At 43.5% G+C, this 20082-nt stretch overlaps 1 protein-coding gene across 1 annotated transcript; it reads left to right on the forward strand.

The window, feature by feature from the left end:
• Positions 1 to 5380: 5380 nt before the first annotated feature.
• On the forward strand, positions 5381 to 12019 carry LOC124650014 (probable chromo domain-containing protein LHP1). The gene is made up of 5 exons (XM_047189581.1): positions 5381 to 5926; positions 10347 to 10433; positions 10518 to 11204; positions 11509 to 11569; positions 11649 to 12019. Exons 1-5 carry the CDS (start codon positions 5580 to 5582, stop codon positions 11694 to 11696), a joined length of 1230 nt encoding a protein of 409 aa, XP_047045537.1. The 5' UTR covers positions 5381 to 5579; the 3' UTR covers positions 11697 to 12019.
• The last annotated feature ends 8063 nt before the right edge of the window (positions 12020 to 20082 follow it).

Consider the following 20082-nt stretch of genomic DNA (forward strand, 5'->3'; position numbering starts at 1 on the left):
TTTGCCGCGGGATAAAGCGGCCATGCGCGGTACAAAACGGCGTGCACGATGCGTCCTTAACCGCCGCTGAAAACTCTCTCCCGCCACGCGCCGCCCTCTCGCCTGCCACGTGTACCACCGCCTCCGAGACCGCGTCATCACCATGCCCCCCCCCCCCCGCGCAATTCCTCCGGTTTTGTGGGCGTGCGCACCCACCCGAGCGGCACGTTCTATGCGGATATGCGCGCCGGTGGAGCTCGCCTCGCCCTCGGCACCTTCGACACTGTGGAGCAGGTGACGCGCGCCTACGACTTGGCGGCATGGCGCCTCGGGTGCCCTCGCCAGCAGCTTAACTTCAAGGACCGCGAGTCCCTCATGGAGGCGGAGTTCTTGGCCGGCTTCGACAACCTCGTCACCGCCGAGCAGCGGCGCTGCCGCCTCACCATTGCGCAGGCGGATGAATGCGCCATGGAGGCGTGAGTCGCCGCCTTCCCGCAGGATGTCCTCGACGAACGCGCCTTCTTCGCGCAGAAGAAGGCGGAGCGCATGGCGAAGAAGGAGGGCATTCGCGCGCGCAGGCGGTTCATCGAGGCACAGGAAGCCGGCCCAACGACAATCGACGGAAACGAAGAACGTTGGGTGGATTTGGTCCTGACTGAGCCGTCGAAGTCGTCGGGACCGAACTTCGACTTCTCTAATTTTTAGATGTATTGTATCCATTTAGTTATTGTTCTTGTCGTCGTTTTAAAATGTATTTTTAGTACTCCCTTCGTCTATAAATAAATGTATGAAGTTTGTCTAAATCTAGATGTATCTAGACACTAAATAGCATCTAGATACACGGAAAACCAAATCTGATCCCAGGTGCATATGCACCTGGTATGTATAAAACATTTTTCCAAACCGTAAAAAAATTAGGAAAAAAATTTAGCATGTAGAGGGACATGTTCTATGTGTGCACGTAAAGTTTCACATAAAACCAATAATTTTTGTACCCTGTGTAAAAAAGACAAATAATATCTCGAAAAATAGACTATTTTAACACTAAAGATTTATCTTTTTTTCACAAGACACGTAACATATCGGTTTTTGCTGAAACAACCTTGTAAGCATGTAACATGTCAAGGTATACACAAGAAATTTTTATTTATATTTTTCTAACATTTTTAAACATGTCTAATATGTATTTCAAATAAAGGGTGCATATGCACCTGGGTGTAGAAACACCCTGTCCCTAGATACATCCAGATTTAGATAAATGTTAGACGTCTATTTATAGACAGCTGTAGTACTATAGTACTATGTTTGATCTTATTTCAATGGTGTGTATGCAAAACTTGTTTTTTTGGTGTTGTATTTTACAGCGTCTGGTAAAGCATTATTTCCGTGCTTTATTTTTTCGCCCATCTGAGAAACTTAGAGACCGTCCGCGACAAAAAAAAATAAAAATTGGCGTTGTATAATTATTTTAGCGCGCGTCTGTTGGAGATGCTGTAATGCTGTAACACACACGGCTGCAGGGATACAGAGGGAAAGAATAATTTGAGAGCAGCAACCCGGTGGGCTCTCTGGGCTCTCTCCTGGTCTTTATTTTTTTAAAAGCGAAAGTTATACTTAAGTTTTTTAAAAGAACTTAGATATAGGCTAATGTATGCTACAAACATGCAAAATCTTAATGTAAAATTCTTTATGTTCTAGACTACATAAAAATGATAAAATCTGACAAGTTTTATAGTTTTAAAATGTGCACTATTTACTATACTCAAATCACCATATTTGTCTCCTTTTGTGTAGCCTAATATACAATGAATTTTACACTAAATCTAGGACTTTTTCAACTTTTTAAATATTTTTTCAAAATTTTAAAAATAAAAGGCTAAATATAGCTCTATTTGTCCACTAACGTTTGGGAGGCCGTAAAACATCACATGGTTAAACTACACACAAACATTTTCGATTTTATACAAAATTAATTGACATTAATTTGTTAGATACAGATAATTAATTTGGATAGGAGGGAGAGGGGCACCGTATCTTTCTTTTTTTGCGATCACAAAGGCACCGTATCCAATTAATGTGCCGTAGCGCTGTAAAAAACAGAGGAACACACACAGACAAAAAAAAACTAACACACACGAGCCTGCACCTGCAAGGATACAAATGGAAAGAACAGTCCCAGAGCAGCCGCCGTTGCCTATGTCACCACGCAAGGAAGGACAGGAGCTCCGTCCTGTTCTTCCCGTGTCGTCCAAAATCCAGCTAGCAAATCTGCAAAAGATCCGCAACAGATTAGGGCCAAAGTAGAGGCGGAATAAGGTCAACACTGGTCATGGCTCGAGGCAAAAAGGATTCCCCGGCGGCAGGCGGTTCCGGCGATTTGATGGAGGAAGGTGAGGTGGCAGAGGTGGTGGAAGAGGAAGAAGAACCCAAGGGAGTGGAAGATGAGGAGGACTGGAAGGGGGAGAAGAATGAGGATGAGGATGAGGACGAAGAGGAGGAGTGGGAACCGGAGGATGAGCAAGATGAGGACGGCGACGAGGAGGAGGCCCCGGCGGAGGAGCCCATGCAAGGGGTTGCCTCAGAGCAGGGGTCTCCGGCGAAGCTATACGAGATCGAGACTATCCACCGCCGCCGCCTCCACAAGGGCCAGAAACAGTACCTCATCAAGTGGTAATGGCACCTTTCTCTCCCAACCTCTTCCGTTTCACGGAATTACCGCTTTATTGTCCTACCAATTGACTTCTGATTCTAGCAATTGATTGCTGATTCGCTTGTGGATCACATTTGTTGTGTGTATCATTGGTAAATAGCATTCGGTAAATAGTTCTTGCATGTACGAGAGGGACACACATTGAAGCATGATCATACATGGAGATGGCAACAAGCGTGTGAGGATTGAAGAGGGCGCCACAAGTGGAGATTTCAGAACTTTGAAGCCACCATAACGATGATTGAAAACTTAGACGAAATATACAAAATTATGCTTCATATTTTCATCCATAGCATAATATAGTGTTGTGTCACCTTTACTTTTGGACCACACCCATGTTATTTTCGCAATAATTAAGTTAGCCACCTTTTAGAGTTTGTATTTGAGGAGAAAAGGCCTTCTAAGGTTTGGTTTGGCCATCATACATATGGCTGGCCGGAACCCCCACCTTTTCCTACTTAAATACCCCCATAGCCGTCACTTTTTTAGACTAGGATTTTGATTAGACTAAAAGTTAGCCATTGCTGCAACTCTCGTGTACTTCTTTTGAGGCCAACGCCCAGAACAAGACTGACTTTTCGGACTCCCACCTTATTCAATAAAGTTTTCATCTTGATCCGCAATATCCTGATTGCATTATTAGTTCTTAGTTGTTTTCGATTTCATGTAGGAATTAAGACCTTCACTGGTAGGCCCTACTCGTTGGTTAGGCTAATCGTGCACCCGCAAAGAATGGTAACTCCCGCAGATTATCCTAGCGATTGCATTGGCGCATTGGCGTACGGGCTTTGCACGTGTAGTCGGATCGTCAAGCATGAACTCCACCAACAAATCGACTTATCCCTGATCTCATCGAAGGATCAGACACCTTCGCCCTATCAGTTATGCAAAAAATTGTGTAAGGCCGGTACTACCGGTCACTAGGACCGGAAGTACCGCCAACTGATGGCTGACCTACTGATGAGAGGGGCCACCGGAAGTTGGATGGAACAAGGGCGGTAGTACCGGCCAAGTTCCGGCCCTACTTCCAGATACGGCAATTTGCTCGCAGTAGCCCTCAGAAAGGAAATGTTGCATTTCCGGAAGTGGAACGGAAGTAGGGCAGTAGTACCGACCAGCGGTACTACAGGCCAACTACCGGTGCGTAGATGAAAGGGCGCAGGAATCTGCTGCAGGTGGGGGTATCCCGGCGGTAGTACCGGCGTTAGGGACCGGAACTTCTGCCCACCAGCGACCAAGCTAAAAACAACATTCTGTCATATAATCTTTTCCGAGGAAACCAATATCGGTGAGCGTGATACAGATTAATAACCCGTAGACATTAACACCCGTAAAAAAATCTTGTGTTGACACCAAACACCCAAAACACATTTAGTGTGGGAAATGCTCTTTCAGCCTCCAATTAAGTTATGGAGCTCGTCCCAACCTTGTACGAGCTCGGTGATCATCCTCAATGGTCCCATAGTGGATCGAGGATTTCACTTTTGGCGGGAAGGCTCGAGGAGAATACGATGCACAATTGTGGCATTTGGAGTGCCTTGTGCCTCCAGTCCGCTCCAACGGAGAGTAGCACCCGCAAGAGTGTGAATTTCGGGATACATCGTCATCTTCACGTGTCTCGGTTAATTCTTAACCCGAACTCCTTTATTTATGCACTTTAGATTGTGGTAGCCTTCGTGCTTGATGTTCTATACATTGCTATCATCTTGTTGCTTATCTTGCTTAGCATAAGTTGTTGGTGCACATAGGCAAACCCTACTTTGTAGGTTTTGTGCTTGTCAAACTAAATGTATGTTTTATTCCGCACTTGCTCAAAACCCCAACCTAAAATGTTTTAACCGCCCATTCACCTCCCTCTAGATGGCATCCTTGATCTTTAAAACCCTTTTTGGATGATGTACTCCCTCTGATCCACAATACTTGTTGGAGTTTTAATTCAAATTTAAACTAAAATCAACTAAAACGTGACACATTTTGTAGATTGATGATGTATAATTTGTTTTGGATGTGAAAACTGTAAATGGAGGCCGAGCTACATATATCTCTTTATTTTTAGAAAAGCGAAAGTTATATTTTAATTTTCAAAAAAATCTTAGATATATATAATAATGTATGCTACAAACATGCAAAATCTCAATGTGAAATTCTTTGTATTCTACACAACACAAAAATGATAAAATCTGACAGTTTTGTAGTTTTAAAATGTGCATTATTCACTATACTCAAATAATCATATTTATCACTTTTGGTGTAGCCTAAAATTACATTAAAAAATTTGCACGCGTGTAGATTTCATCGTTTGCTAAATCCAGAATTCTTTTTTTCAAAAAAATTAGATTTTTAAAAAATATTTTTGTTCAAAATTTTAAAAATAAAAGTCTAAATATAGCTCTATTTCTCCATTACGGTTTTGGGGCCCTAAAACATCACATGGTTATATAAACTACAGAAAGATTTTTTTATTTTATACCACCTTTATCCAAATTAATTGACTTTAATTTGTCTAGATACACGTAATTAATTTGGATTGGGGGAGAATAAGAAAGCCGCAACCTACTTCAATGCGCCGTACGGGCACCGTATCTTTTTTTTTCGATCACACGGCACCGTATCCAATTAATGTGCCGTAGCGCTGTAAAAAATACAGAGAAACACGCACAGAGAAAAAAAAAAAAAGCTAACACACACGCGCCTCGAGCCTGCACCTGCAGGGATAGAAAGGGAAAGAACAATTCGAGCGAGAGCAGCCGCCGCTGCCTACGTCACCACGCAAGGACAGGAGCTCTCCGTCCTGTTCTTCCCGTGTCGCCCAAAATCCAGCCAGCAAATCTGCAAAAGATCCGCAGCAGATTAGGGCCAAAGTAGAGGCGGAATCTGGTCAACACTGGTCATGGCTCGAGGCAAGAAGGATTCCCCGGCGGCAGGCGGTTCCGGCGATTTGATGGAGGAAGACGAGGCGGCGGAGGTGGTGGAAGAGGAAGAAGAACCCAAGGGAGCGGAAGAGGAGGAGGACTGGAAGGGGGAGGAGGATGAGGATGAGGATGAGGACGAAGAGGAGGAGTGGGAGCAGGAGGATGAGCAAGATGAGGAGGAGGAGGAGGCGGAGGAGGAGGCCCCGGCGGAGGAGCCCGTGCAGGGGGTGGGGTCTCCGGCGAAGCTAGCGGATGGATATTACGAGATCGAGACTATCCGCCGCCGCCGCCTCCGCAAGGGCCAGAAACAGTACCTCGTCAAGTGGTAATGGCACCTTTCTCTCTCAACCTCTTTCGTTTCACGGAATTACCGCTTTATTGTCCAAGCAATTGACTGCTGATTCGCTGGTGGATCACATTTCTTGTGTGTATCATTATTGGTAAATAGTTCTTGCATATGAGGCGTGGTTTTGCTATGATTTGGTTGGTTCGTGGACAGTAGCAAGTTTTTAGAGGGAGACGGTGTTATGACCCTGTCTAAGAGAGATCAGATGTAACACGGGGGAGGGGGATACCAGGGAAATTTTGGGAGAGGAGAGACGAAGTTGGGGCACAAGTAGATGAAATTGGGGGAGATGCCAGATTTCACGGTTCACTTCAGTTGCTCTCTCGTCACAGCATTTGGATGTAAATAATTTGCGTACTCGCTTCCCAGTGATGGCCCAACTCTCATGTGAATTCCATTAGCATTTTCTCTTATATATATGAAAACGTTAGACAGCCCCAGCCTCCTAAACTGCAGCTGAAGGAGAACGAGCTTGCAACGCAGGCAACATTCTCTCTGGAATTGAAGACCGTTTGTTTGATCAAGACCTACGCCGAGTAATCTTCACTAGTCTATGATCCAGTATCTCTTCAGGAAAATCTTTGAGTGTGGATGGTAATTCAGTAAACACTGGAGTGTGGTCAGGAACATGTTGTTTGAGCTGTGAGACATGAAAAAGCTGGATGTATGTCCATTTGCCTCTCTCTACTGCAGCATACATAGAGCTCCAACACTTTGAAGAGTTAATTTTGCATCAAGAAGCTACTGATGATCATGATGAATGAACCTATCCTTGAGGTAAAGGGTTTTTTTAGTGGCTAAAGCATATGCTTGTTAAATTTGAGGCACCAACCAGTAGAACCAAAAGTCCGAACTGATGGAAAGGTGGGAATCCACATAAAATGTAACACCTCTCACGTATGACTCGATGGGGCCTATACGTGAAGAGACGCTATAAGGCCTAGAGGGCAAGAGCATTTTTTATTAAATTGCGAAAGCCGAGACTTGAACCAAATACCTCTGCTCTGATACATTATTGAGTTGATGCTCCAGCCAGTTCGCCCAAAAGTCCGGACAGCTGAAAAGGGCTAGACATACGGGAAGACCGTAGACGTGGGATCGATGAAAGGCCACAACTATTTTTTAGCACTCCAAAGCTTTGCTATAGAAAGCAATGGGGTGGACCTCTTGACACAGAACTGCACTAACTCCAGTAGAATAGGCATATGGTTTAATAGTAAATTGCTTTGAGAAATCTGGAAGAGTAGTACTGGAGTATGACACATGGCTGCTTTCAGTTTGTCAAACGCTTCTTGAGCATGAGGAGACCACTGAAAGGAAACATTCTTCTGCAGCAATGTGGTCAATGGTTTTTCTAGAATGCCATATCCTTGTACAAATTTTCTATGATAACCCCTCAGGCCCAGCAAACCCCTTAATTCAGAGTTAATTAAACATTGAAAGTGGCTGGAATATATTTCTTAATCCAAAAGGCATGTATCTAAAATGGAATTGACCATGATGGGTTTTAAAAGCAGTTTTCTGTTTATCATCCGCTACCATTCTTATCTGATGATAGCCACTTCTCAAATCCAACTTAGAGAAAACCACTGCTCTAGCTAATTCATCTAGCAACTCACCAACAGTAGGAATTCTTATCCGATGATAGCCAATTCTCAAATCCAACTTAGAGAAAACCACTGCTCTAGCTAATTCATCTAGCAACTCACCAACACTAGGAATAGGGAACTTATTCTTGACGATCACCAAGTTCAGTTTCCTGTAGTCCACACAGAACCTCCAGGTCCCATCCATCTTCTTTACTAGGAGAACTGCTGAGGCAAAAGGACTCAAACTAGGTGTAACAGTACCAGCTTGTATAACCGCATGAACTTGTTTCTCAGTTTCATCTTTCTGATATGGAAAACACCTGTAGGGCTACAGTTTACTGGTGCAGTGCTTTTGAGAAATAGCTTAATCAAAAGCTCTGGGAGGAGGTAAAGAAGATGCGATACCAACAACATCAAAGCCTTTTTCCCAAGCAAGTTGGGGTAGGCTAAGGTAAAGAATATGGCTCCTGAAAAAATGTCTTCATACTATAACAACTCATGGGGACTGTCAAAATTTGATCAGATTGGTCAATGAGGGCAGTGGCCCAAAGCTCATTGCCTTCACACCACTTGTGGATTTCTTCAATAGTTGCCTCCTCCATGTTAAGTTGTTCAGAATAAACTTCACCATGTTGTGTGACCTCTTGCCCATTTTCAGTCACTTGTATCCATTTTTGTTGCCAGTAACACTTCATAGGACTCCTAGGTCATCATAGCCACCAAAATCGGGGACTTTCGTGTCATGAGTAAATGTGTAACCAGCTATCCACCACACAAAATCTGAGCGACAATCCATATATGCTCCATTAGCCACCTTAACTGGCTGGGAAGGAATTTCTTTGGGTATTAGGTTCAGTCTTGGAACCATCTCAGCATTCAACAAGCTGTGAGAACTCCATGAGTGTACTAACAGAAGGGAAAAAAACTTGATTTCTGGCAAGAGCTTGGAGCCAAATGCATTTTGAATTTTCTGAACTAGCTATTAAGAGACAGATAACACCCATCAACACTATGAGCAGCTTAGCTTCCAGAAAATCGTTACCTAAGAGTGCAAAATCTTCATTAAGCTCCATAGTTTTTAATTCTGCAGGAGGAGCACATTGATGATTGGGGGCAATTTTTTCTCCACACTTAAAACAAAATCCATTGGCTCGGCGACATTCTTTCAATTGCCGAGCCTTTCAAAAATCGCCTGTCCCATATTGGACTTGTTGTCATCCTTAGGAGCTGACTCAGGTTTGGCAAATGTATGTCTGTTATTCCAACACTCCAACACACCTTCCTGAATCAGTGCAAAGGTGGCTGCCTGAACCACAGTTGTGGGTTGGAGTTTCAACAAGACCAATAAACTCGTCCTTGAGACCCATTATGAACTTGTTCACCAGCATCAGCCCACTAATGGAGCTGCCATACAATTTGATCTGCTACACAAGCTGATCAGGTTTGGGCTTATGCTCAGAAACTGAATCTGTCTGCTTCAGCAAGTGTAGTTCCCTCAACCTGTCACGATTACCATTCACATCGAATTCCAACAAAAGTTTGCTTGTATCGACTACCAATGAGAGGTATTATCCACCATATACAGAGTTGCTTCTGCTACCCTGAATCCTTCCGTAACTCGGTAAATGCGTGCAACATGTATATAACCACAAACGAGCATAGTGCCATCAAACTTAGCGAACTCCAAGTGTGTCGCCCGTGATGATCGGAACTGTCAGTGCCCTCATGGGTAACCGGAGTAGGTGGAACTGTGTATACCTTTGCTGGTAACGACGAGGATGGAGAAGGCTGCTGCTTAGTTGGTGATGGGGTGGAGCCCCTCAGCGTCCCCCAAATCCCAGGACCATTGCGATCTGTCACCTGCTTGTTGATGGATTCGCTTGAAGCATTCACTGTTTGCTTTTTCATGTTCCTCCTGTAATCTTGCATCCTAGCCAAATAGATTCTTGGACCATAGGCGTACTGGCAGTAAATTTGATTACAGTGGCAGTTACCATGCTTTTAGATATCTCTATTTCTATGCTCCCTGATTTCTAGCAAAGTTTTAAATAGCCGGCTATAGCCTGGCTATAGAGACCTGCCGCTGCGGCTATGCCATTTATAGGCTAAATTAGAAAAAACCGCTAATAGACGGCTATAGCCCTTTTTTGCCCCTATTTAGCCTCTAATTTAGCCGCTAAACCTCCTGTATTTTCTCAATATAATTAGATAAAACTTGCATTTTTGAATACTTGAATACGTGTTTGCCTTGAAAAGTTGAATAAGTCGTATCACGCATCGTGTTTGAGTCATAGTTTTCCTCTTCTTTTGGTAAGATGTGACTGAAATATTCCAAATTTTTGAAAAAAAGGCTAAATGGATAACCTGCTATAATCCGGCTATAGCCTTTTATAGCCTCCAAAAAAATCGCGGCTAAATGAGATAGCTGGCTATTTTAAACTATGATTTCTAGTGTGGTTTTGGGTTGACTTATGGTTTCCTGACTCAGCAATGGTAGCTGTCCGGTTATGTCCTTTGGCAGTCATTTGCAATGTAGCAGATTTATATTTGTGCTTTTTAGTTCAATTATTGGATCAAACAGTGCATCCTCCAGTTGTATATGTTTGGTAGTGACTAAACCACACATAGCTCTAGCTTCTGTTTTGATTCTTCCAATAGATGCATTTGCACTGCATGGGTGCCTTTTCATCTCTCTTTCATTAGTTTGTGATGGTCGATTTTGCTGCATCTTCAGTTTATGCATATTTTTAGTGCAATTGTATTGTAAATGTAGTTCTGATGCTTATATCCCTCATATTATGAGTTGTTAGGCGCGGGTGGCCGGAGAGCGCTAACACATGGGAGCCAGCCGAAAATCTAACGGCCTGCTCTGACTTTGTGGATGCTTTTGAGAAGCGGTATGCATCTGAAACACTTCTCTATCTAAGTTTAAATTGCATTTGCATAAGATATGGCACAATAGTTTTGTGTATGCATTGCAGACAGCAACCAAGGTACCATGGTAAGCGCAAGCGTAAGATCACGACTATTCCAGTGAGGAGTCCTAACACTTCTCATGGTAAAAGGGGCCGCCCACGTCGTTCAGATCCCCGTTTTTTATCCCACATCCCTGCCCCAGAACGCAAAACATTGCCTCTCAGGACAAGTAGTAGGAGAGCTACTAATAATACTAGTAAGAACTCGATTGCGGGGTTTGATGCATCAGTAAATGTGGTTGCACAGCCAATTCTTGCTCAAAGTGTGACAAGGGAGGGTAGTTCCAGTGTGCCGCCGGATGGGTTTCCATGTCAAAGAGCACCTATATCTGTTGTGGTTCAGCAACAAGATGAGCTTCAGCCTGGCAATGGTTTATCAACGGTTGAAAATCCAGTACATGCACCTCCGTCTCAAGGTGTCCAGGTGACTGGTGCCAAGAAGCGCAAGCTTGGATCAGTCAGGAGGTTCAAACAGGATGAAGTACAGCAAGATCAAGGTGAACTTCAAACTGGAAGGTCTGGGAAGCCTGGCGCCGAGGATGTTGATTCCACAGAAGGAGAAACTGGTGATAGGACCAAAGGGCAGGGTTGTGGCAACCAACTTCATATTATTAAGATCATCAAGCCAGTGCGCTACTTCGCCACCATGACAGATGATGTGCAGCAAGTTGCAATAACATTCAAAGCACTCAGGTGACCAGGTTTTAATGGTTAATTCTCTTGTTCTTAGTTTGGTTTCCAGTTATTGTTATTCCATAGTATTATTTTGGCATTGCCCCATTGCAACAGCAGACCATTGATTTGTTTGAGCGCTTGCTTGTGTATCCTTTGCTGCAACTCACCTGGAAGTAGAAACTTGTATCCCCAGAATAGCAAAAACCTTAAAAGTTTACAGATTCAGTAGATCATTTGTTATGCATTGCATCAGAACATCAGTTGAATATCATAGTTGTTGCCAGTAATTACCCTCAATTTCTTTATCGTTGATGATGAACAGGTCTGATGGGGAGGAGATCTTTGTGGATGACAAGGAACTGAAAAATAATAACCCATTGGTGGTATGCCGCATTGTCTTCTCTATCATGTTACCTTATGAATGAAAATATACCAACACCACAGTATTATGTTCTTTTGCAGCTTATAAACTACTATGAGCAGCACCTCCGTTATAATCCCACCTCGTGAAAAAGATGCACCGAAGAAGTTTGGTTTCACTTGCTGCATGAGTTGAGATGTCTTAAAAAATTGCAGTAATATAGTTTTAGCCTGGTTACGTAGAAGTCGTGCTGAATGATGGTAGTGGAATGGGAAACCAGAGAAATATCCTATGTAATATGTGCTGATAGGTTATTGGACATCTTTTGTGACCAGCATCCCCTGTACTAGGCACCCTGATAGGTTATTGGGCTCATGACGTTCGAGATGTAAAATGGAGCAGTTGTGTATTTTTTGCTTGGCGTCACTGCTTGGAATTATATGGACTACCTTCTCATATGAAGTTTCAACCAGAACACTGCGGGAAACATCTTGGAAACTTGCCTTGATTAGTATACCAAACACGTAGAATCCTTATTGGCAAACAGGGCTTTGCATGTACAACTCCAATGCAACAAGAAATAGGTTAATTGCCAACGTATATGTACTTTTTTTAAACATAATATATTAAACCAGCAAGCAAGCCGTCTCATTAAAAAAAATTCAGCCCCCTTAGATACCCTTGTAAGGAAAAGAGTACATAAAACACTTGCTACTGCAAATTTAGAAGAGTTACATCATTTAGTAAAAAAGGGATAATAAAATTTTGGGAGCATCACTCCACCTCAACACTGAGTTTGTACTAAAAGAGTTTCTAGCTAATTCATGAGCAACGTGGTTAGCCTGGTTAGCCTCTAGACTGCAATACCTATAATGAATCGAATCAAAAGGTTGGGCTTTCATAAAATAATGTGCAAGGATTGGTGCGGATGGACTCCAAAGTTCCACTTCTGCATTACATGCTTGAATCAATTCTAGAGAATCCGACTCTATTATGACTGATTGGATGCCCAATTGTTCCATAAATTCCAGTCCTTTTTGCAGAGCCGATGCTTCTGCCATTGCAGCACTAAGAAGGTGATTCAAAGGCGCAGCAAAACCAGCCAACGCTTCTCCTCTATCGTTTCGGAGGAAAGTACCCACCGAGCCTGTCCCATTAGAGTGAAAAGATGCATCAATATTTAGTTTGTACTCACCTCGGTCCGGTTTCCTCCATACCACTTCTTTCAACACTGAATTTCCTTTGGCCGATTGTACAAAATTGGTTGTTATCGCATGTATGGCAAAAGCTGTCTGAGATGGTCCTGCCACCGTCTCTCGTTTGACAATTTTCCTTCTCTGCCACCACGTATACCAACAGGTCACAACAATCGTTTCCATAAGCTTTAATGTGCCTAGCACCCGTGCATTTGTTGTCGGGCATCTTAGCAGATTCTCCAAGATTCTAGATCCAGAATGCTCCCCAAGCACTGCCTCGCTGGCAAGTGAAGAGTAGATGTCGCATATCTTCCGGCCAGCTCTGCAGACTAGACACATTAGTTGCATCTTAATACGTCTATTAGCAAGAATCGATCTCCCAGGCACCACTCCGTGTAGAGCTTGAAAGTGCATGGAGCCCCCATGTGTGGTTTTGGTAATCAATGACAATTTCTATGGACTAAAATTTGCGTTGAGTTATATTTGTAGGAGTTGTCCATAGGCAATGCTTGAACCATATGTTAGCTTCAAGGTTGCAACAAGGATCAAATTAAGAATATCAAGTGACAAGTATGTCTTGAACACAAAGATTGAGTGCGCTCTCATGTGTATCTTCAAGACATCAACAAGACGAAGAAAGAAGAAATGTTGTGCAAGTTCAAGATGAGCCAACTCGAAGAGATCATATGCTTGAAACTTACCATTCCTATGGTGTTCATGGATATGTGAAAATGCGCCGAAGAAGTTCTCCCATAGTGGAGTAAGGGGGAGCAATCCGCAAGACTTCATCAAGCAAGCACAATCAAGAAAGACATTACATCTTGTTACGGTCAAGATCATCACCATCATGCTCAAGTGGAATGTGCAAGGTTAAGGTTTGCTCTTGATAGGGTTTCTTTCTTACCGGCCTCGTGGTTTAGTTGGGAGACCAGTTTATAGGTTAGTTGTCGTACCATCAAGAGGGCTCGCGAGTGAGTAACTCGATCGTATCGTTCGGAGAGAGCTCAAACCTTTGCATTCTTGCATCATTTTTCTTGGTTGTTATTTGGATATTTTCCATGTGGTTATTTTCATAGCAAGCTCTAGTTCATCGAAAACGGATTTCGCATGAATCACTTGTTGCATTTTCGATATTGGAGTTTTTCTCGATTTCTCGTATTGAGAGGTTTCACTCTAAAATCCATACAAAAATCTACCCCACTTGTTCCTAAGTTTTTCACTCATTGTGATGGTATATTTTGTCATACTTTTTACAACAAAATTGGTTTCACCTAAATCCGAGTTTCCTAACTCAAATTGTTGCATTTTCCATATTGGAGGTTTTACCGGTTTGTCTTCGTAGATAGGTAAAACCTTTATTCATTTATTTCTATCCTCCCTTGCTGGACTACGATGTTTCTATGCATATTGTTTTAGATCTCGTTGTTTTGATTTCAACGAGCCCAAGATCATCGAAATTAGAGTCCGGACACAAAAGTTCTTAAGGTTTTCATATCGGGTGTTTGGGTTTTCTCAGGGACGCCGGCACTGCTACCCGGAGAGGGAAGCACTGCCGGCCAGGCACGTTTTTTTATCATAACGGTCAGATCTTTGGGACCTATTTAAGGGGTCTTCTTCCCCAAAGCTTTCCAACTGTTTGAGCTTATTTTTGCCCCTAGTGTTGTGCTTTTTTGAGCTTGCTATCTCCCTCTCCCTCCAATGATTCTTGCATCCATTTGAGAGAAAATATAGAGGAGATCTAGATCTACATCTTCACCAATCAAATCCCTCTCTTTGTGAGGGGATCCACCTAGATCTAGATCTTGGAGAAACTTGGAGTTCTTTGTGGATTTCATTTGTTCTTCCTCTCTTATTCCTCCACAAGCTTTTGTAGCTTTGGTGGAATTTGGGAGTGAAGGATTTGCCATTGCATTTGTTGCATCGGTTTGAGATTTCCAAGTGAAAGTGAGGAGCTTGTTACTCTTGTGTTCTTGGAACTCTAGACGGCTTTTAGGCTTTTGTGGTGATTTCTTGGGAGCCTCCAATTAAGTTGTGGATGTGTGCCCCAAGCTTTGTGTACGGCCCGGTTTCAGCCTCGAAGAAAATCCCTTAGTGGAACCGTGACCTAGGCCTTTGTGGCGAGGGTCACCGGAGAATTAGATGAGGCATTTGTGGCACTCGGTGTGTGGTGTGACTAACGCATCTTGGGGTGAGGCCTTTGTGGCATTGGTGTGCATCGATCAACCACACCTCAAGGTGAGGCCTTTGTGGCGTTGGTGTGCATCGAGCAACCACACCTCAAGATGACACCTCTTGTGGCGTTCGGGAGCACTAAGCCACCGCACCTCTCCAACGGAGATTAGCACTCGCAAGAGTGTGAACTTCAGGATAAATCATCTTCTCCCGCGTGCCTCGGTTATCTCTATACCCGAGCTCTTTACTTATGCACTTTACTTTGTAATAGCCTCCATGCTTGAAGTTATATATCTTGCTATCACATAATTGATTATTTTGCTTATCATAAGTTGTTGGTGCACATAGGTGAACCGTAGTATATAGGTTTTGGGCTTGACAAAGTGAACATTGGTTTTATTCCGCATTTGTTAAGCCCATCTCAGAAAAGTTTTTAACCTCCTATTCACCCCCCTCTAGGCGACATTTGTGTCCTTTCAGAGCTCTCCAAATAAATATTTTGACTTTGTTCGGAACTTCTAGTTTCCAAACTTTCTTCCAAACTGGATTGATTACTACTGTTCCTTGCCCATCCGCTCTCCGCATACGACCACCAAACTTATGATCCCATTCAATGTAGTATGTCGAACGAAACAAGAAAGAATGTCTATGTTTTGTGCCACGCAACAAAATCCTACTGCATATACTCGTTCAAAGGAATTTTCGGGATTCTCTCTGCATCAATTGGAAGAAAGTTGTCTCTAATTAACACTTCACCCCATGTGTTAGTTGCTGGATCGATAAGTTCATTAACTGATTGAAGTAAACATTGTCCACAAATTGTTAGAACTTTCTGTGTAAAGCTGCTCGGTATCCAATGGTCCTCCCAGATGTTTATCTCAGATCCATCACCCACTCTCCAAATGTGGCCTCTTTTGAAAGTCTAGAGACCTGCGATGATACTCTGCCATGTGAATGATGCTCCCTTCTTAGGGCCTGCCTTCAGAATTTTCCCATCTGGATAGTACTTTGCTCTCAGCATTTGGGCATATAAGGAGTTTGGTATGTTAGCATGGCAAGGTTTAAAGCATGAAGGTCACGGAAACCCACACCCCCATGTCCTTTGGAATACAAATTTTCCACCATGAGCACTCTCTTCTGATCTTCTGTGTCTCCTTACATAAACCTTTTGGTATTTTGAAAACACCCATAGCAAAAAAATGGAATAGACTAGATAATAGCTTTCAATAGGATCTCCTTTCCCCCCATAGACAAAAAAAATTCTTTCCATCCTTTGAGTCTTTTCAATAATTATTTCAAGAAGGTCTATGAAACTTTCACTCTTATCTAGCCCCACCATTGTCGGTAGTCCTAAATATATATATCTGAGATTGCTTGAGTCATAATATTCAAATTAGTGCATATCTAGGCCTTCATCTCCACATTTACATTTGGGCTGAAACAGATGCTGCATTTTGCTTCACTCACCATTTGTCCTGAACTTCCAATTTTTTTCTTTCAAAACGGTAATATATTAAATTAAACTATAACCAAGTTTTTACAATCACGCGGACAGAGCTCCGACACGCAGGACGGAGTCCCCCTGTGCAAAACACCCTTACAACCAGTCTCTCTACCGTACAAAGAATGCCATGCGCCACTTAGTTCGCGATTCTTTTGACGTGTACCAGAGCTACAGATCTGCCTTTAGGCTTGAGAGACATGAATTCTTTTCCTAGTAAACTTGTTTGGGATATGAACTCACCTCCAGGGTCGAAACTTTTTATGAGAGATAGACAGTCAGTTTCAATAGTGATGTTACCAGGGCAATGGAGAATAGCCAGCTTCAGGCCCTGTACACAGGCCTCCGCTTCACAGCATTCGGCTGATGGCGCCTTCTTAATAACATCCCAAGCAGAGAAGATCACCTCACCTCTGTAATTTCTTGCCACCGCGCCCCGGGAACCATTCATGTTGTTTTCCGAGAAGGAAGCGTCGACGTTGACCTTAACACTGCCCAGGTCTGGGGGCACCCAACATTGTTGGGCTTTTGGGTGAGTAAAGACATCCTTCTTGGTCTTCTCAACGTACATAGGCTTTTTCCCTTTTGCATCATTCACCAAGTTACCTGCATCAATTCTAAACAAGTTGTTTAGGTAGTTGTCATTGTAAGATGCCGACTGTTTGATACTAGCATCACCTTTCCCAAAAATCAGGTCATTTTGGTGGTGCCAAGCTCTCCACCACAGAAACATGATCATGGCTTTAGTTTTCTCATTGAGACTGTTTAAGAGGACAAGAACCCAATCACCACCAGTTATTGTCAAGGCTTGTTCATTTGGCAGGTCCCAAATGTGTCTCATTTCCCATCTTAGGGCCGAGGCAGTAGTGCATTCCATAACTGCATGAAAGCCATCTTCCTCAGCCATACCACAGATCTGATAGGTGGGCAGTTGGTTAGGGATGCGCCTGCTTCTGCTTTTCTGGATTGCGAGAGACTCGGTAGCAAGCTTCCAGGTAAACATTTTGATCTTTGGGGGAACCTTGGCGTCCCAGATTGTCTTTCCATACTTGATGGTTGCCATTGGAGGATCTGCTGGTATTTGTGTCAATTGCCAGCTTCTCATTCAGAGCAAGTTTGTGGCACTTCTAACAGAGAAGATACCATTTGATTCAAAGTGCCAAGAGATGAAGTCCTCAACTTGAATTTTTGGGATTATGATTTTTAGGACCTCCTCGGCACAGTGAGGCATAAAGATTTCCCTCACCTTTTCTTCCTTCCATTCACCTTTCTCATGGTCGATGATGTCCTTCACCCACCTGATGCTCGATTTAGTTTGGTTAGCGGTGACTTTGAAGTCGCCTCTTGGGATCCAGTTATCCCTCCAGATTCTCACCTTCTTTCCATTGCCGATTCTCTAAACAATTCCGTTCTTCAGCAGCTCCAGACCATGAGTGATTCCTTGCCAGCATGGAGAAGGATTTTTTACGAAGGAAGTGTCTGTTAACTCGCCTTTTGGATAGTATTTGGCTTTTAGAATTCTTGCACAAAGACTATCAGGGTAGGCCAGGAGGCACCAAGCTTGTCTAGCAAGTAGGGCTTGGTTGAACAGTCTGAGTTCCCTGAAGCCCATACCCCCTTGGCTCTTGCTTTTTAGCAGATTTTCCCAGCTCGTCCAGTGTATGTGCCTTTGGTCCTGGTCATCACCCCACCAGTAGTTTCTAATCATTTGCATAAGATCCTCACAAAGACCGGTAGATAACTTAAACACGCTCATAGTGTGTGTTGCCAAGGCCTGGAGAACAGCTTTGATGTGCACCTCCTTCGCAGCACCAGTCAGATACTTCTCGATATAGTCCGACATCTTCTTCTTGTATCTTTCTTTTATAGGTTGGAACTTTCCCTTCTTCATTCTGCCCTCTGGGACAGGCAGACCCAGGTACTTCTCTTCGAAGCCTGTCTCAGTAACATTTAGAATCTTTGAGATATCTTCTCCCATCTTCTCATCGCATATGTTTCCGAGAAGGAGGGAGTATTTCTCAGTACTGAGGAGTTGTCCAGTGGCTTTCTCATAGTTCGTGAGAACATCTTTAATCATCAAGGCTTGTTGGTGCTCGGCCTTGAAGAATAAGAGACTATCGTCGGCAAACAGAAGGTGGGAGATACCAGGGCTGGTTTTGTAGATTTTTAAATCTTGCTGGCCATGATTCTCAATCTCATGCTGAATTAATTTCGAGAGGCCCTCTCCCACGAGCAGGAAAAGGTAAGGCGAGAGGGGGTCTCCCTGCCTTAGTCCCCTTGTAGGTTTGAAGCTCTGCAATAAATTACCATTTAGTCTGACTTTGTATGACACCGATCTGACACAGGCCATGATCCAGTTGATCCATCTGGGGTCGAAACCAAGTTTCTCAAGGGCCTTTTCTAAGTAGGACTAGTCTACTTTGTCATATGCTTTAGCCAGGTCAAGCTTGTAGGCACAGAACTTCCCCTTGGCATCATTGCTCTTCGTGATAGCGTGAATTCCCTCGAAGGCGATCAACGCATTATCAGTGATCAGCCGACCAGGGATGAAAGCACTCTGGGTTGGGGAAATGGTATCATGTAAGAGTGGTCTCAGCCTGTTGACGAGACACTTGGAGACCACTTTGTACAAGACATTGCAGAGGCTGATAGGTCTGAAGTCGGATAGAAGCTCAGGGTTGTCCTTTTTTGGGATCAGCACAATTACAGTTTCCTTAACAAGTTCATGCATGTGTCCAGTGGCAAAGAACTCTTTGATCAATCTGATGACATCCGTATTGAGGGTGCCCCAGTGCCTTTGGTAGAACCCTGCCGGGAAACCATCTGCTCCGGGGGCCTTTATGGGGCCAATCTGGAACATGGCATTACTTATTTCATCATCCGAGAACTCCGCACAAAGAATTTCATTCATCTGATCTGACATCTTCTTCTGCAGGAGTTCAGTAACCAGTTCTGCCTCTACTTCGGTCTCTGCAGTGAAGAGGCTTTTGAAGAACTCATTTGCAAGGTTCTCCATCTCATGCGTGTCCTCTGTATTAGAGCCATCCTGTTTTTAAGGCTCAGGATGTTGTTCTTCTTCTTTCTCCAGGTAGATTTTCTGTGGAAGAAAGTCGTGTTCCTATCCCCATCTCTGAGCCACTCAATTCTGGACCTTTGTCTCCAGTAAATTTCCTCTCTTTCCAGCATCATATTTAGTTCCTTTTTAATCTCTCTCTTCCTTCTTTGGCTCATGTAGTCATTCCATTTACTGACATGCATAATCTCCTTTCTCAGCTTCTCAATCTTTGTGTTGGACAAACCAATTGTTTTTTTTGCTCTAGTCATGGAGGGAGGACATGACTCGCGACAGATTAGCCGCCACATCATTGAAATCAGAGGGGGTTTATGAGCAGTCCAGGCAATCTCCACATTTTCTACCAGACTTTGTTCTTTCTCCCAGTAAGCTTCATACCTATACACACGAGGGGAGTTTCTCATAGTACAGTCTCCGTTCAGGTTAATAAGAATAGGATAGTGATCTGATTGAGGCGAGGTGAGGTGTGTTACCTAGCAGTTCGGGAAGATGTTGGACCATAAAGGGCAAGCCACAGCCCGATCCAGGCGAACCTTGACATTGCGCATGCCCGCCTGTTTGTTGTCGTAGGTACAAGGATTCCCTTTATATCC

This window comes from Lolium rigidum, chromosome 4, assembly GCF_022539505.1.
Source record: "Lolium rigidum isolate FL_2022 chromosome 4, APGP_CSIRO_Lrig_0.1, whole genome shotgun sequence".
In the NCBI taxonomy this organism is placed as follows: Eukaryota; Viridiplantae; Streptophyta; class Magnoliopsida; order Poales; family Poaceae; genus Lolium; species Lolium rigidum.

Bases quoted from the DNA above. Each gene is read 5' to 3' on its own strand.
- LOC124650014 (XM_047189581.1), top strand. From the start codon at position 5,580: ATGGCTCGAGGCAAGAAGGATTCCCCGGCGGCAGGCGGTTCCGGCGAT. The intron at 5,927-10,346 runs GTAATGGCACCT...ATGAGTTGTTAG, and splicing joins AAACAGTACCTCGTCAAGTG to GCGCGGGTGGCCGGAGAGCG. The intron at 11,570-11,648 runs GTATGCCGCATT...GTTCTTTTGCAG, and splicing joins AAAATAATAACCCATTGGTG to CTTATAAACTACTATGAGCA.